The sequence below is a fragment of the Cnephaeus nilssonii genome (genome assembly GCF_951640355.1).
Source record: "Cnephaeus nilssonii genome assembly, chromosome: 21".
Lineage (NCBI taxonomy): Eukaryota > Metazoa > Chordata > Mammalia > Chiroptera > Vespertilionidae > Cnephaeus > Cnephaeus nilssonii.
In genome coordinates this window covers 22,728,543-22,745,259 of record NC_137092.1, presented here as the reverse complement: position 1 = coordinate 22,745,259, position 16,717 = coordinate 22,728,543, and the positions used below count along the sequence as shown (strand labels likewise).

Here is a 16,717-nt window from a genome sequence, read left to right as displayed (position 1 = left end):
AAAAATTGGATATAAGGCAGTATCTGAACTATCATTCTGCAACTTGATTTTTTTTTCCCACCAAACATGATGGTTCCAAAAATGTTCCAGGTTTCAGAACAAATCTAGTTCATTTATTTTATCTACTACATATTATTCCATTGTATAAATGTCAATTCTAATTTATTTATCCATTCTCCCACTGATGGTCATGTAATCTGTTTCCAATTTTTTTACTATTCTGCAATGTGCACATGCCTTATGAATGTCTTCATGTGTACGTGTGTAAGAGTTTTCTCTAAAGTGCGTGTGTAGAAGTGGATCAGTGAGGTGCATATCTTAAGCTTTTCTTGGTACTGCCAAATGCTCTCCAAAGGGGATTTGTCACAAAGCAGCATAGAGGTATTTTGTTTCTCCACAACCTCTCTGCTACTTGGTATTATCAGATATGAAAAATAACGTTTTTTTCTAATAATACTGTAACGATAAGCAGTAAAAATATCCTTCCTATGCATCATGAATTATTTATTAAGGATCATATTCTTGACTCTTTTAGTAAAGAAAAGGACATCAGAAATCAAAACAAGATGTTTAAGCTCTAGAGCATAGACTTGGAGGGTCCAAGAAGTAGCAACAAAATTTCTATCTATCAGGAAAAGATAAGCTATAAAAAAACCATGGTTGATGAAAAAGGAAACACTCACCTCAAACTCTCTAAGCAGTTTAGAAATAAGTAAACCCTCTGGAAACTTGGATACAACCTAATAAATAGAAAATGAAATAGAATATAAATAGATACCATTGGAGTATTGGGTGATAAAATATAAGACAGTATAAGTTTAAATATTAACAAAGATAAAAGCAGCATATTATTGAGTGAAATAGTCACAATATTTTTCAGTTCCAGTTTTAAAAAAATTATAACAACAACAAAAAGCATTGACTTCCAACATTTCCAGAGTTAAGAAATCATTCTTGCACGACACTGCAATTCCACAGCTCTCCACAAATTCCTGTAAGTTCTTTAGCTTAGATAGCATATTTACCATTAGTTCACATTAAAAAAAAAATCTAAAAATAATTCTATAGCATAAATTCAAGCATTTTAAATGGTAGAAAAGAAATACAATGGTCATTATTAAAAAAACTGAAAAATGCAGTACAGAGAAAATATCCAGTTAGCCACTGTTGTCTATGTGTACATAAAATACCTATCCCATATAATAAAAGGGTAATATGCAAATTGACCCTAACAGCAGAACAACTGGGAATGACTGGTCACTATGACGTGCACTGACCACCAGGGGGCAGACGCTCAATACAAGAGCTACCCCTTGGTGATCAGTGCACTCCCACAAGGGGAGCTCCGCTCAGCCACAAGTTGGGTGCTGTGAGCACAGTGGCAGTGGCGGAAGCCTCTCCTGCCTCTAGGCAGCGCTAAGGATGTCCAACTGCGGGTTAGGCTAACTCCCCATCAGTTGGACATCCCCCCGAGGGCTCCCGGGCTGCCAGAGGGATATCTGACTGCCAGCTTAGGCCCAATCCCCCAGGGAGCAGGCCTAAGCCAGCAGGTAGACATCCCCTGAGGAGTCCCAGACTGCGAGAGGGCGCAAGCCCGGCTGAGGGACCCCCCGCCCCCAGTGCACGAATTTTCGTGCACCGGGCCTCTAGTATTTAACATAAAATAGGTCATTATTTCTACAATCAGTTTTTAAATATCAAACCAAACACATCTTCCATGTCAGTAAATATGCATCAACATGTTTCTGGCTTGAGTTTTCAAAATATTCAATATACTTAAATTTGCTTGCTCAGTCCCCTAGAGCTATTTCCTATTTTTCATAACCACAAACACTGAAGTGATTATCCTCATAGTTGCTCATTTTACTTGTCCAGTTATTTTGTTAGGATAAATTCCTAGAAGTGGATTCAGTCTAGCCCAATCCTACCTAATAAAATAGTAATATGCAAATTGACCGCACCTTCGCTACGCCAAAGCCACGCCCACCAGCCAATCAGGGCAAGTATGCAAATTAACAAAGATGGCGGTTAATTTGCATACACCGAGGGAGGGAGGAGTGAAGACTGAAGACAACTTAGAAGGAAGAGGGAGGAAAAGCGGAAAGCAAGGTGGCTGCCAGAGGGAAAGCCCAGGCGGGGCGGGATGGAGCGGAGTGGGGCGGGCGGCAGCGGTGTGCGGGTGCAGGCACAGCGGCCGCAAAGGCGGCGGCAGCGGCAGTGCACGCGGCCGCAGCGGCTGCTTGCAGGATTCTTCCTGCAAATGGGCTACTAGTAAAGAATAAAAAGCTTTGCACTGGCCATGGCCAGGTAGCTCAGTTGGTTAGTGTTGTCCTGATACTCCAAGATTTCGGGTTTGATCCCTGGTCAGGGCATATACAAGAATCAATCAATGAATGCATAAATAAGTGGAAGAGCAAATCAATGTTTCTCTCTCTGTATATATATCTTTCATCTCTCTCTTTAAAAATCAATAAAAATTTTTAAAGCTTTGCATTTTCCTAGATTTTTCAAGATACTATATATTTTATTTTAATTCAAGTTTCAGAAAAATGCAAAATAGAAATGATTATAAAATCCTATGATTCAGAGATAGTTGTGGATGCATTTCAGAAACCAACTTATGCACAAACATATTCAAATTATTTATGATTTATATTAAAGGATAACATTAAACATGTCACTCTATAAAATCTGTTTTTAGAGTCCAACAGTATGTCAAGGAGATACTTCATGAAAATTAATTGAGATACACATGAACTTTCTTATGAGCCACATGATATTCCCTAGTTTGGGCGGATAATTTAACCAATCCTTTATCAATGAATGCTTACTATTTCTCTAATATTTTGTTATCATAAAAAAGTCATATTGAACAAATGTCCAAACAAGAAGACAGGGCCTGAATGCCCGAAAGTTTTTGCATTTCTCCTAGTAAAACCACGTAGCTCAAATGAAAGTAAGGCAGAAAGAGTCACAATGGCACTCTGATTATTCAAATTGCAATTAACAGCTACCACCAAAATTTTAAGTGTACAAAGAGCTTTTACAAATGAATAAGGAGAAACAGTAAATTAGGCCGAAGACATAAGAAGTATAAATGACTACTAAGCATATGAAAACATGCTCAATGTAAAAATCAAGAGATATAAGTTAAAACTACATAATTAGACAGTAACATTTCATTGTCAATAGGAATGAAAATCTGTTCAAATCTTTTAGAGGCAAAAGTAGTAATATTTATCAAAACTTAATCAATACCTCTGTCAATTCCACTTCTAGATAAATGTTCAGACATTAACTACAGCATTTTTTAATAGCCAAGGCTAGAAATAACTCAAATGTTAATAACAAATCTCATGTGAAATATTGTATATCAACACGATGGGATACCATACACAATTTAGAATAGTATTTGACATAAATATATAGAAAACTGGTACTAGAAAGAACTTGACAATGATTCATTAGGGTAAGGGGAAGAAAACTGGGAAGAGAGCACATTTATGAAGGAACTTAACATTTTCTAAAGAATTTAAAAAAAAATTTTAAGACTGTGTAATTTATTTACTGTTGTTTTTTCTGATCTTAAATGAATAGCCACTCTATTTGCAATATATTTGAAAAGATCGGGCATAAATATAAATATTAAACTAATAAGTACTCTTAAGCAAATTAACTTGGCCACAAATAATATCTAAATGTATAATCAAGTATTCTTAACCATTTTCCAGAAACAGAAAATACTTACAAATTTTATTTTATGTTTTAGTTCTGGATTAATAGTCCCACCAGGTCCAATCTGTGCAATAACTGATTTGAAGGTGTTCTCCAACTATGAAAAAGAAAGAAAAGTTCAAGTTATAGTCCAAAAAAAGTCAAAGATAAATCTGAATAATATGCAAAGGAAAAATATCTATCAAAGGAAATGTATTTCAAGCAAATGGATAAAAAACTGTTCTCAAGAGTCACTGTAACATTTCATACATACAAAATACATTTATAGTAGATGAAATATTTATTAAAATTAAATACTCAAACTTTTCAGAGAATTAACACTCTTTATAACAATTTGATTCTAGAGTCTTCAATTACTCAATCCCATACTCTTACCCAGAAAAAAAATTTGTTACTAATTTTCTTCTCTTTATAAAAGTATTCAATGTTTATTAAACACATATTAGTGTGTGCCTAATGCAGGGAAGAGATGGGATAGTGAAAGGTCCCTGGGAGGCAGGATTCAGTGTGAACCAGGGCAATGACTGGCCATAAAGGGCAGAAGGAAAAGCTCTTCTGTTGAAATAGAAATGAAGGAGGAAAGAACCAATAGGGATGCAGAACGATCTGTAGTGTATTCTGAGTTTAGAAGCAGGGCTCACTCCTAAGGATAGAGGGAAAGGGGAGGAAGGTCACAAAGTTGAGCAAGTGGAAAAATAAAGTTAAGGAAACAACGGATGATTATCTGAACTCAACAGATAGTAAAGACAGGAGCGGCCCAAGTTAAGACAGCAGGGATCTAAAAAAAAGAAAAAGAAAAAGACAGCAGGGATCTGAGGATTTTATCGGAGAAAAGCCAATGGCAAAGGGAGACCCCAATAAAGTAAAAAGATGAAGAGACTACTGCAGAAAAGTGATAGAGAGGGCAATGAAGGTAGAAGGAACTTCACAAACAAAGAAAAAAGAATAGTTTTCCTGAAGGAATTAGAATAGTGGAAGAGGAAACTGAAAAAGGTAGACCCAAATCAAATTACAGAATATGCCAAACTAACCAATTTTTCTTAGTTCCATAAACAAAAACTGATACAGAGATTTTTAGCAAGGGAGAGACATTATCAGAATTTTAATCTGGCAGAAAATTAGATTTGGAGGGATGAGCAATCAGGAGACTAGGGTGCTAAGAGAGTAAGAATAGAAACAGGAAATAATAAAGGTGGAACCCACAGAAATTAGGAAAGAATACCATGGAGAAGGAATTGCTGATCCTACAGAGATGAATAAGAGACCAAGGAAAAAGACTCAGTGACCTCAAGTTTTATGCAGAAAGCTAAAGGACCTTGGACATAAAGGTAGGTTTTTGCTGTTTTTTACTCAATTTCAATAATTTGGGAAACTGGGAAGTAAATGGCAGGATATTGAATACAAATGTGATTTGTTTCTATGAAGAACGGCTTGTAACAGGGTCAGCAAACTATGACCCATGGGTCAAAACTGGCCTACCATCTGTCTTTGCACAGTCCATGAACTAAGAATGGTTTTGACGTTTTTAAATGATTGGGGGGAAATAAAAAAGAATATTTTGTGACACATGAAAATGATACAAAATTCAAATTTCAGTATCCATCAATAAAGTTTTATTGGAACACAGATTCACTCACTATTGTCCAAGGTTATTTTAGCACTACAAGGGCAGAGTTGGATAATTACAACAGAGACAATTTGGCCCTCAAAGCCTCAACTATGTACTATGTGAACTTTTAGGGAAAATATTTTCCAAGCCTGGTTTCAAGATGTCAAAATGATGGGCTCTTACTAGGAAAAGAATGCTTCTCAAGAAGATGAATATGGTTTTTGCCTGAAATTAAGAGACTGAAAATGAATGGAGGGAGATTTTTTAAAGTCCAGGTAATCTTGAGGATATCTATAATTAGAGGGTAGAAGTTATAATGTGGGGGAAAGTAAGAACAGCAGGTGATCAGTGGTTGACATAAAGAAAGTAATCAAGAGGGTCCCTGATTTCACAATGCCTGCCCATATACAAAATACAAAGAATGGGCAATAAATCAAGTGAACAAAAGATTACAATACAGGGGCATAAATAAAGATGTAAATTGACCCTCCCTCCCCAAAAGCCATATTCAGATAGAAACCTATAGGGCCAGAGAAAAGGCAGAAAAGAGCTTTGAATCAAAGATATATATTCCTTAGAAAAATGGATAAACAATGAATAGGCAACTGATAAAAATTAACACTAAATAGATAATAAAAGCATAAAGTTTAACCTCTAATAATCAAATAGTAATAGTTATTTACCAATCAAATTGGAAAATTATTTTTACAAAAGAAATATGCACTTTTAATCTTTAATATTTTTTCTGAAATTTTCAATCAGTAGATAAATTTAGGAAATGAAAATGAGAATTTTACATACTGAAAAAGACAAAGGAAAATTATTTATAAACATTATTATGGTGTATTTGGAAGACCTATGAGAAAATGATTAAACAAGTTCAAAGTTCAGTAAGGTGGCCAGTTTCAAAATAATATTTCAAGAAATTAATTTCTTTCCTCATAAGCCTTAAGTAGTTAGAACCCATTCTCAATAGCAGCAAAAGTGTCACACTATACAATACCTAAGAATACACTTACAAGACATGCACCAAACTCTAATAAAGAAAACTATACATCTGCACTGAAGAGCATAAGATAATACTGAATGAATAGAAAGCTGCATATGTTATTGAATAAATCTATTAAATGTAATATGTGAAGTGTTCAAATTTTTTAAAATTTAATTCTAAGAGAAATCTAATTGAAATCTTAGAATTTACAAAAATAATTATAAACTTCCAGGAAAAAAATACATTAGAATAGATAAAAAGTCTGAAAAGGGACTAATTAGTGGAGACTTGCCCTAACAAAATTAAGGTGAATTTAAAAGCACCAAAATAGAACTGGCACAGAAACACACACACCCCAAATTATAATCGAGCTAGATTAAAAATTGATCCATACCAGGTACCTTATACAAGAAAAAACTTGAAATCAATAATAGACCTAAGAACTAAAATCATAAAACGTCTAAAAGAAAACACAGGAGAACATTTTGTAACTTTGTATTAAGCAAAAATCTATTATGTAGGCAAGAATCAAAAGAAAAATGTAAATTCAATTTCATAAAAAATACAGACTTTTCCACAAAAGTCAGAAAGAAATAAAGAGACAAGTATAGACCAGAGAAAATATTTCTCTGATAAAGGACTTATGTCTAGATTATATAAATAATTCTTCCAACTCAATACGAAGACTACTCAATTTTTAAGAATGAGCAAAAATATGAATAAACACTTCAAAGAAGATATACAAATGGAAAATACTCATATGAAAACATGCCCAACATTATTCATCATTAGAGAAATTTCACTTAAAACTAATGAGATCCCATTATACACCCACTGGAATGGCTAAAAGTTTAAAAACTGACAATATCAAATGTTAACAAAGCTGCAATGTAGCTCATGAGAAAGTAAAATTGTACAGACAATTTAGAAAACAGTTTGGCAGTTTCTTATAAAGTTCTTAAACACACACTTAGTGTATGACCCAACAATCCTACTCCCAGGTATTTACTCAAGAGAAATGAAGTCTATATTCATACAAAGTGTATGTAAATGTTCATAGCAGATTTATTCATAATACCCCAAACAGGAAATAACATCTAATCGAAGTATATCAATACAATGGAATGATATTCAGCAAGAAAAAGGAACAAACGGCTGATATATGCTGGATGAATTTAAAAAGCATCATGCTAAGTTAAAGAAGATAAACACAAAGCTAGATGTTATTTAATTCCATTTATATGAAACTCCTGGGAAGTCAAAATTACAGTTATAGAAAGCAGTGACTGTAGCTGCAGGCAGAGAAAGAGATCAACTACAAAGTGGCAGGAAGGAACTTTGGGGGATGATGGAAATGTTCTGTTTCTTGATTTTTATGATTCTTACATGACTAGATACAGTTATCAAAACTCAGACTGTCCATTTAAAATGTGTAAATTTTGTTATATATGTTACTAAAGCTAGTATTTTAAGTTATAGAAATAAAGCACTTTTATGTCTCAAATTTAATTTCCATGTGCTTATTCTGAGCTCAACTTGTTATCTTGCTAACTTAACCAGGCCTTTGTTGGTTATATTTTAGTAGTTTTTATTCAAAGTCCTTCAGCATTATAGTCACACAAAGATACCAGGATTGTAGTGCTCAGGGGCCAGCCATTCAGGTGAAGATATTCCTGAGGTAAGTTGTAAATATGCTTCTATAACTTTGGTGAGAAGCTGGAACTAGAGATACAGATCTGGGAATCATCTGCAGAAAATAGTAGAAACCCTGGAGTTGACAAAATTGTACTCTTTTCTCACTGCCACTTCTCATTTCTTACTAATCCAGAGAACCAAAGAAAATGCTTAAGTTATATCTGAAATTAGTGAATGACTTGAATTTTAAAAGACCAGCTTTTCCATCAGATATAATAACCAATGAATTTAAACACATTTTCAGTGTATTTATATCTCCAAACTCCAATATCTCACCTGGTTTAATTTTTCAGTGTGATTCAGCCTTGAAGTCTCCACTACACTTGACTTAGAAGTCTTTTCCATGTTCAATATTTGCTTCAATGGCTCCATGTTTGAAGTGGGTCGTGAAAAGCGTGTCTTTGCTACTGGAAAGCTTGGAGAGTATGATCCTTCTTGTTTCATTCTAAAAGGCTGGGTAAAAATTTTACCTTTTGTGAATAAAAGGAGAGAAAATTTGTCACTAGAAATTTCTAGTTTATTTTCTGGTGGTTATATACGAGGCTACCGTGAGCTATATTGCCCTCAACTTAGAACTAAAAATTAATGCAAGTAAGCTTACATTTTAAACATTAAGTCAATAAAATGTACATGTGATGGAAGTGATTAGTCATCAATAGAAGAAAACCAAGAGATCCTAAGTGTGTTACTGAAAAAGGGGACATCTAAAACTCCACTTAAGGTCATCCTATCCTATCTAATAAAAGGGTAATATGCAAATTAACCATCACTCCGTCACAAAGATGGCGGCGCCCAGTCCTCTCAGGCCTGCCGGAGTCCCCCAGTCCCGGGGTGGCGACCGCTGAGAGTGGGCAGCGTGAGCAGCTTGGCAAAATGCTTGCTTTGTCGCTGTGGCGACAAGGCAAGTGTTCCGTGCGTGGCTGTGGATGAGCCTCTGGCCAGGCTGGGGTGCGGAACGTTTGCGTTGTCGCCCCAGCGACGAGGCAAGCCTTCTGCGCCCAGCCACAGATGGGCCTCTGGGCAGTGGGCGCGGAGCAGCCAGGCCCTGCAGAGAGCTACTGGCACACGGATTCGTGCACAGGGCTACTAGTCTGAATGTAATTACAGAGATGCAGGATTCAATAGGTAAAAACTCAAAAAGCTGTATCTTGTTAGGAGACCAAAAAGTCTCCAAGCAACGAGTCTGCTTAGGACTATGCTTCTCAAACTTGATAACCACCTAGCAAGCAGTATGTGGAAGGGGAAGGGGAATGGGAGGAATGAAAAGATATAGAATAAAAGATATTATTCTAGACTGTAGAGTTTTTTCTTCAACATTTGTAGGAAGGAGAATAGCACTGGAGAGGTTTATTCTTTTGTACAACATGAAAGATGTATCACTGGGCCTCACCTCTTTCTTTATCCTAAGTTCAAGCTCACCAAAAAAAACAATTATTTCCAAGATAGCCTGATGGTAGAGAGAAGGGCTATGGATTGGAAACATGAACCTCTTGTAAGTTTAATCGCATGAGTTAGTCTCCCTAAGATTGAGCACCTCAAGAATCCTATATAATAAGAGCCTAATATGCTAAGTGTCTGGTCGACCAGTCCGCCATTCAACCAATCAAAGCACACTATGCTAATGATATGCTAAGGCCACTCAACCGCTCGCTATGATGTGCACTGACCACCAAGGGGCAGATACTCCAACCAGTAGGTTAGCTTGTTGCTGGAGTCCGGCCAATTGGGACTGAGACAGGCCAGACATGCCCTGGAGACCTCCCACTGTCCCTCTCCAGCTGGCCAACCTCCCGTGTCTCTCCTCGGCCCCGATTGTGCACCGGTGGGGTCCCTCGGCCTGGCCTGAGCCCCCTTGCAATCTGGGACCCCTCGGCAGATGTCAGAGAACCGGTTTCAGCCCAATCCTGCAAGCCAGGCCAAGGGACCCCACTGGTGCACGAATACGTGCATCGGGCCTCTAGTACTAATATAACTGAGGACTAGACTCTAAACACATAGTGGCCCCAAGGTCTTTCCTGACCAGAATATGTAAACCCTCCAGCATATCTTTGCCCAACTATATTATCCACCACTGTTTAAATATTTATTTGTAAACTCCTGACATTCTCATGTTCACATATATTAATCTAAATGTAGACTTTGGAGCAAAAGAAAAAACCACTGAAATAGGCATAGAATCCCCCAAAAGGCTCAATATATAGATTCTTAACTGTCAAGGGTCTAGAGAAAAAAATATACAAATGATTATACTGGTTTCTGAGCCTTTGAGAATGACAGTGATTTGGGAAGGAAAAACAATGAAGGAGCAGTAATAAGAACTGGGTGTCTAACCTGGCTCTAGCACTTTTCCAACCATGTGACTTTGGAAAAGTCATTTGGCTTTCCTGAGCTTTGGTATCCTTATCTGTAAGACAGGGATACTCACACTACTTGTCTATGGTATGGCAATGACAACTCAAGGTCAAATGCTATATAAATAAGGTGGTTATCATTACACTACATAAATTAATGCAGTGCCTGCTATGACATCAAAGATCAATGACAGCAAAGATCAGATGGCAAATGCTACTAACTAGTATGATTTTTAAAACTTCATTTTCCATGTTTCATCTTCTTTACGTGAACACATAGACCTAATGTTCATTTACAGCACTCTAGAGAGAGCTGATTTTGTGTTTTTATAACAGACTAGAGGCCCGATGCATGAAATTTGTACAAGAGTAGGCCTTCCTTCCCCCAGCTGCTGGCACTGGCTGCCCTCTGGCACCCGGGACTCCGGCTTCCCTCCGGCCAGCCAGCAGGCACCCGGGACCCGGGCTTTCCCCCAGCCCCGGCTTCGTCCGGAATGATGTCCAGAAGGACGTTCGGTCTAATTAGCGTATTACCCTTTCATTATTATAGATACTACTTATTATGACCTTACTAAATGCCAGGCACTTTACAGACCTCATCTCATTTCATCCTCAGCACAATTCCAAGGTGCAAGTATTATTACTTCTAAAGATGAGGAAACTAATGCTTAGATGTTTTAAGTAACATGCCTGACATCATCACCCAGCTAGTGAATGGTAAAGCCAACATTTAACTTCAACAAATTGGTGGAGCTTAGCCATCACATGCCTCTCTCTGTGTCACGAGTGCTCCGAAATTTGTTCATCCACAATAGTTACCAATGCTAACATGCTTACCTGCTGGCCACCCTCTCTGCTTTTCTTCTGATATGCTCTTCTTTAACATCAACAAAGAACCTGCTCTGGTCTGCTCTACAGAAATAACATCCGAAGCTGCATTCAGCACTTCAAACAGGGACAGGAACCCATATTGCATGTACTGGAATGATCGTCCAAATCGCTTGGCAAATGCCTTTTCAAAATCAGACAGAAGAACAGGAGACAATGCCAGGAGGTCCTTCAACTCACTCTTCACAACGGCTGGAAGAACAGGGGGCACCCTTCCTCGGTAAGGTACTCGCCGGTGAAAGCTGGGCCCAGAGCAAACACTGGCCCTTCCCTTCTGCATGGAGTTTCGAACCTTATGACTGCTCCTCTGTTTTGCAACTAAACTTGCTATTCCTTTGGTGGATTCATCTGGAATGGCTGAAGAAATGAACAAAGAAATCACATGTAGGTGAACACTTACTCTCTTCTTTATCCTTTGTATCTGTGGTTGTACAGACATTTTTTAGCTCTCCATGTAGATGTGTATCTGGATAGCATAAATATGAACCCCTGGTTCTTTTTTTTTTTTTTTTTTTTTTTGCATTTTAGACAACAGCTTATTAGTTCCTCTACCAGAGGATGAAGAGAGAAAGGTAAAACCCAGTATGTCATTATTACTGCTAACTGACTCCTTGAAAGGTTTGAAAATCTTGAGATGAACAACAAACTTCCCTTCGATTTTGTGTGTGTGTGCTATGTGAAATTAAAAATATGATTTTATAATTTAAAAAAAAGTCCCATTGCTATGTTTCTCCCAACTAAAGGTGCCATCATCTGAAATAATATGCAAAATGCAGTTTTTGTCAATGTACATTTTTGGGGAAGGGGGAAAGGTTTCTTAATTTTGCTAAAGCTCTAACTTAGCCCACAACCTCCAAGGTAGATGTGCCTATGATCCTCTCTGCCCCCCAGAATTAAAATACCCTGCCTCAGATGCAGGGTAATTGCTAAAACTTTACTCAGTGATGACGCTTACAAAGTTTACCTCTCAGTATTACAGTACCATCCCCGCAGGGGCAGACACTGACAACATCAGGCATGTCCAACACCAGCTCCATCGTGGACCGATACCCGAGGATCCGGAGTGGTAAGTGGTTCCCAACCATCAAAAGGTACTCTTTCTCCAGCTGCTGAGGGGTCAAGCCATCTTTGGCGGAAATGAGCAGTGACCTTATTTCTTTCCTCAGGCATTCCAGTATGCGCTCTTGTTCAGACATTGCGCCCTACGGGATTTAGGCCAGAAACACAGCTCTTGGGCTTAAAACGACCAAGAGTGAAGTATAAACAACGGAGACACGCGTTTTGAAAGCGTTGAAGGCAGAAGCCACATCATGAGAATCCTCCGAAACTTGCGCTGCTTGGCCAAGCCCTGGCCCCCTCCCCCACCCGCACCTCAAACTCTCCATCTCAATAATTATCCCCAACAGGGTTGCTTTCACCTCCACGCGTCTCCAGAAATCGCCCCCGGCGCCCGCCCCGTCCCACTCCGCGGGGGGAGAGGCCCCTTCCCCGCCCCCAACGTCTCCCCGACCCCGGCGGTGCGCGGGGCGGTCCTCCCACCTGTCCCGGGCTGCGCGCCACCAGGGCGCCGAGGCCCAGGGCCGGGCAGGAGGACCGCCCCTCAGCGGCCTGGCCTCGGGTGGCCGCCACTCACCCGTCTGGCCCCGGCGCTGCCGCCGTTGTGGGCGCGGAGGGCCGGAGGCGCTGGGTCCGACGAGCGACCACGAAGAGCGCGCCGGGGGCCGCCCGCGCGCCTGCGCGCCTGCGCACCGCAGCCCGAGGGACGCCGCCGGCGCTCCGGCGCCACGTGCCAGCCCCGAGGGCGCGCGCCCCTGGGACGGTTGGGCAGGGCTGACCGCTCCGGGGTCCAGGCTGGGGCCTGCCCCAGTGGCGGGGCCGCTTGGGCCGACCCCCAGCAGCGTCGTGGCTGCCTTCCGGGATGGCCGCGGCCTGCCTTCTTGGACGTGGTTTGCTAGATGCAAGGTGGGGACGAGAACCTCTCCAGCCACCGCGGTCCTGCCCTGGGGCCGGGCAGCCCGGAGGGGAAGGCCTAGAGGTTCTAAACCTGGGTGGGCCTCAGAATCACCGGTGCGGCTTATGTAAGAGGGGCGGGGGGTGCGGGGTGGGGGAGGGGTGTGTGTGTGCGGGGAAGATGTCCGGGTCTGATCAGCAGATTCTGGTGCAGCGGGTGTAGGTCTGTTAGGGATAATCGCAGGCAATGCTGATGCTTGGGGGAGAGTCCCTGCAGAGCTAGAGGAATGCCTGGGGTGAGGAGGGCGTCCTGAATGAGTGAGCATTCCAGGTGCCACTGGAGATAAAGGAGCTGGGAAGCTAAAGATGAGGATGTAGGGAAACTAACCTAGGGATGTATTTGTTGGATAGGTGGAATGAGCCAGATTTACTGGTATAAGGTCCTTGAAAACCAGAAAAGCGTAGAATAGAGAGGCAAAACGTATTACCTTAAAATGTACAATCTAAAACAGATCCAGAGACAGAGGAACATGGATCAGACCATCAAACCTCAGAGGGAAGGTAGGGGAGGGTGGAGGTAAGGGGGAGAGATCAACCAAAGGACTTGTATGCATGCATATAAGCTTAACCAATGGACACAGACAACAGGGGGGTGAGGGCATGAGTGGGGGGATGAGGGGGTAATGGGGGAATAAGGACACATATGTAACACCTTAATAAAGATATTTAAAAAAAAATAAAGTCAGTTAAAAAAAAAGTACAATCTAATTAAAGGAGCAAGACAAACCAAAAGATAACCAAGGAATTTGAATCAAGAAGGAAATCTGAGCACACACATGTACCTTACCTTCTATCTAAAATTCCAGAGCATAATAAATCCAAAAGAAACCCTAGAGAACAAAATGTTCCATGAATGAGCCAGGAATATTGAAGAATCCCTTAAAGACAGAAAATAGGAAGGATGAAATGATGAGCTGGTATATAGCAGAATGGATAGAGCTAAATAGCAAATAAAAAGAAAAATGATGAGATGGGAAGAATGGATCCAGACATTCCAACGTCCGAATGACAGGTGTTACAGAAACAACAAAGAATGGTGGTGAGGGTTGGGGGTTTCAAAAGAAGAAAATGTCCCAGATTTGAAGAAAAAGACAAATTTTCAAATTGAAAGGACCCACTAAGTCCTTGGAATACTAGTAACTAATGAAATAGGTTACCTATTAAGCAATGGAAATTAGATTGCCGTTGGGTTTCTCAATGACGCAATATTTCAAAGCTGAAACTGAAATCCTATACCCAGCCAATTCCATATTGAAGTGGGAGAAAAGACATTTTCAGATATGCAAGGATTCAGAAAGTTTATCATCTCACTGGAGAATGACTACTGCAAAATGAATTGGGAAAAACAACATTATCCCACATTCTCATCCCCAATCATCTGAGATAATAGGTAACACATATCGAACATTTACTACATGCTCTTTACATAAATTATCTAATTTCCCAGTCACACTGTGGGAAGATACAATTATGATCCCCATTTGAAAGTGAAGAGACTGATGTACAGACATAACAAGGATATAGGCAATAAAAACTTATGCTTGGGGGGAAAAAAAAGGATTTTCAAAAAAGATTCTGGAGCTAAATCCCAGATCAATAACTGCAAACCAGGTGCCAGCGGTAGTTTGGGTTGCTTCAATAAGACCCGGTCTGGAAGAGGCCCTACAATTGGAGTCCTCACTTGGGTTTACAATAATGCACTATCATTCATCCTCCATGACGGGCAGGTCTTTTGTGGTGACTAACCCGGGAAATGGATGGGAATGAGGTGGGAATGATCACACCTGGCATCTTTCACACCATTGATGGTGACACTCACCTCTGCAATTCTTCGGGTATGTGGTAATGCTTCTGATGTATTATTTTGGCACTCCAGTTGGCATTTTCTACCAGAATAGCCCTTACTCAATGAGTGAACTCAGCAATGAAGAAATTCTGTCAGTTGCTAAGATGACCTATTTCAGCTATTCACTTGTCAAATAGGGTACCTAACCATAAGATGCATTCAGTACCACCAGCCCTACCCAAAGGTGAACTTGGGCCGGAGTTCAGCTATTTATCACCTAACCCCTATATAAGCGCAGAATGCCGATGGCAAGCCATGACCTTTTGGTGCCGGAAATTAGTGATAGTCTCTGAGCAGTTTGGGTGCTTTCTTTTCTCCAGAGCAGTTATCCGTAAGAGATCACAAGGCCTTTGGGGAAAGGCTGGGACAAAGGTTTGTAGTACTGAGGTGGTGTTTCAGCAACATCCTTCTTTAAGAGTATCTGGGCTACGCTCAGGAGGCTCCGGGTTTGGGGTCTGAGTTAGCTCTGTGAATGAGGTGACACGTCATGTCGCTCACTCATGAGATGCCTCTGTTCCCAGCCCTAGAATTGTGTTTTCTTGTTTTTTTGCTTTTTGTTGTTACACAGAGTTGTTAAGTTCATTCCTTGGATCCTACAATTAATTAACCACAACCAGAGAGCTCTGTGAGTCAAGACCAACGTGTTTTCCACCCGGCTGCCTATTGTGATGACTAGAGCCCATTTTCTTCTGGTAATTAACTGTCGCCACCTGGTCTCCTCCCATCCCTGCTTGCATTGGGGAGTATATTTCAACTGCAGCTGCTCCCACCAACATTCCTACCTTAGAAAACAGCCAGTAAGGAGAGAGAGAGAGTGTGTGTGTTTAAGCTTCTGAAGCTTTAATATATGCCTCATGACAAGTATGAGAGACTCTTTTGAAAAACCTACTGAGGAATGAGTGAGGATTGAAAAAAACAACAACACAAAAAAACACATTGTCGCATCCACCTGCTCTGGAACCACATGTGGAGAAACCAATGTCATAGAGGTTAAACAAGTGTTATTCCTGTACTCCATTTAAAGCAGCCTCTTCTCACTGCCTTACTCGGGTTGATTTTTCTTAAGAGCACTTGGCCTTACTTGATATTATGTATTACATACAATTTCAATGTCAATTACACCTCAATAAAGTGGGTAAATCCTATCTAATAATAGAGTAACATGTAAATTACCATCACTCCGCTACGCCCACGATTGGGCAGCGGGAGGCTGGGGGGCGGGACTCGGGGTGGCCTATCCGGCCATTGAGAGGCGCGGAACCTCTGCCACTGAGGGGGGCTACCCTGCTGTTGAGAGGCGCAGGGGGCGGCTCATTCCCATTCATTTCCTGGGTTAGTCACCACAAAAGACCTGCCCGTCATGGAGAATGAATGATAGTGCATTATTGTAAACCCTGTGCCTCTCAACGGCCAGATCCACGGCCGCTGAGGGGGCCTGCCGCGGACACCCAGCTGCGCCTCTCAACGGCAGGGTAGCCAGGTGTCCGCGCCCCCGGCGCCTCTCAACAGCAGGGTAGCCCCCCTCAGCGGCCGCGGACCATCAAAAGTGGGAGCTGGGTGCCTGTCTGCTCCGGCACCAGGCCTTTCAGAAG

At 40.7% G+C, this 16,717-nt stretch overlaps 1 protein-coding gene across 3 annotated transcripts in view; it reads right to left on the bottom strand.

The window, feature by feature from the left end:
- Positions 1 to 12,950, bottom strand: part of TDRD5 (tudor domain containing 5) — a 52,057-nt gene extending 39,107 nt beyond the window's left edge. For all 3 annotated transcript variants that reach the window (XM_079761852.1, XM_079761853.1, XM_079761854.1), the window contains exons 1-6: positions 12,903 to 12,950; positions 12,234 to 12,471; positions 11,219 to 11,626; positions 8,307 to 8,500; positions 3,749 to 3,832; positions 684 to 740 (exon numbers count right to left, since the gene is read on the bottom strand). In XM_079761852.1, coding sequence (XP_079617978.1) covers positions 684 to 740; positions 3,749 to 3,832; positions 8,307 to 8,500; positions 11,219 to 11,626; positions 12,234 to 12,465 — 975 coding nt within the window. In that variant the 5' untranslated portion in view covers positions 12,466 to 12,471; positions 12,903 to 12,950. The remainder of the gene's footprint in view (positions 1 to 683; positions 741 to 3,748; positions 3,833 to 8,306; positions 8,501 to 11,218; positions 11,627 to 12,233; positions 12,472 to 12,902) is intronic.
- Positions 12,951 to 16,717: the final 3,767 nt, after the last annotated feature.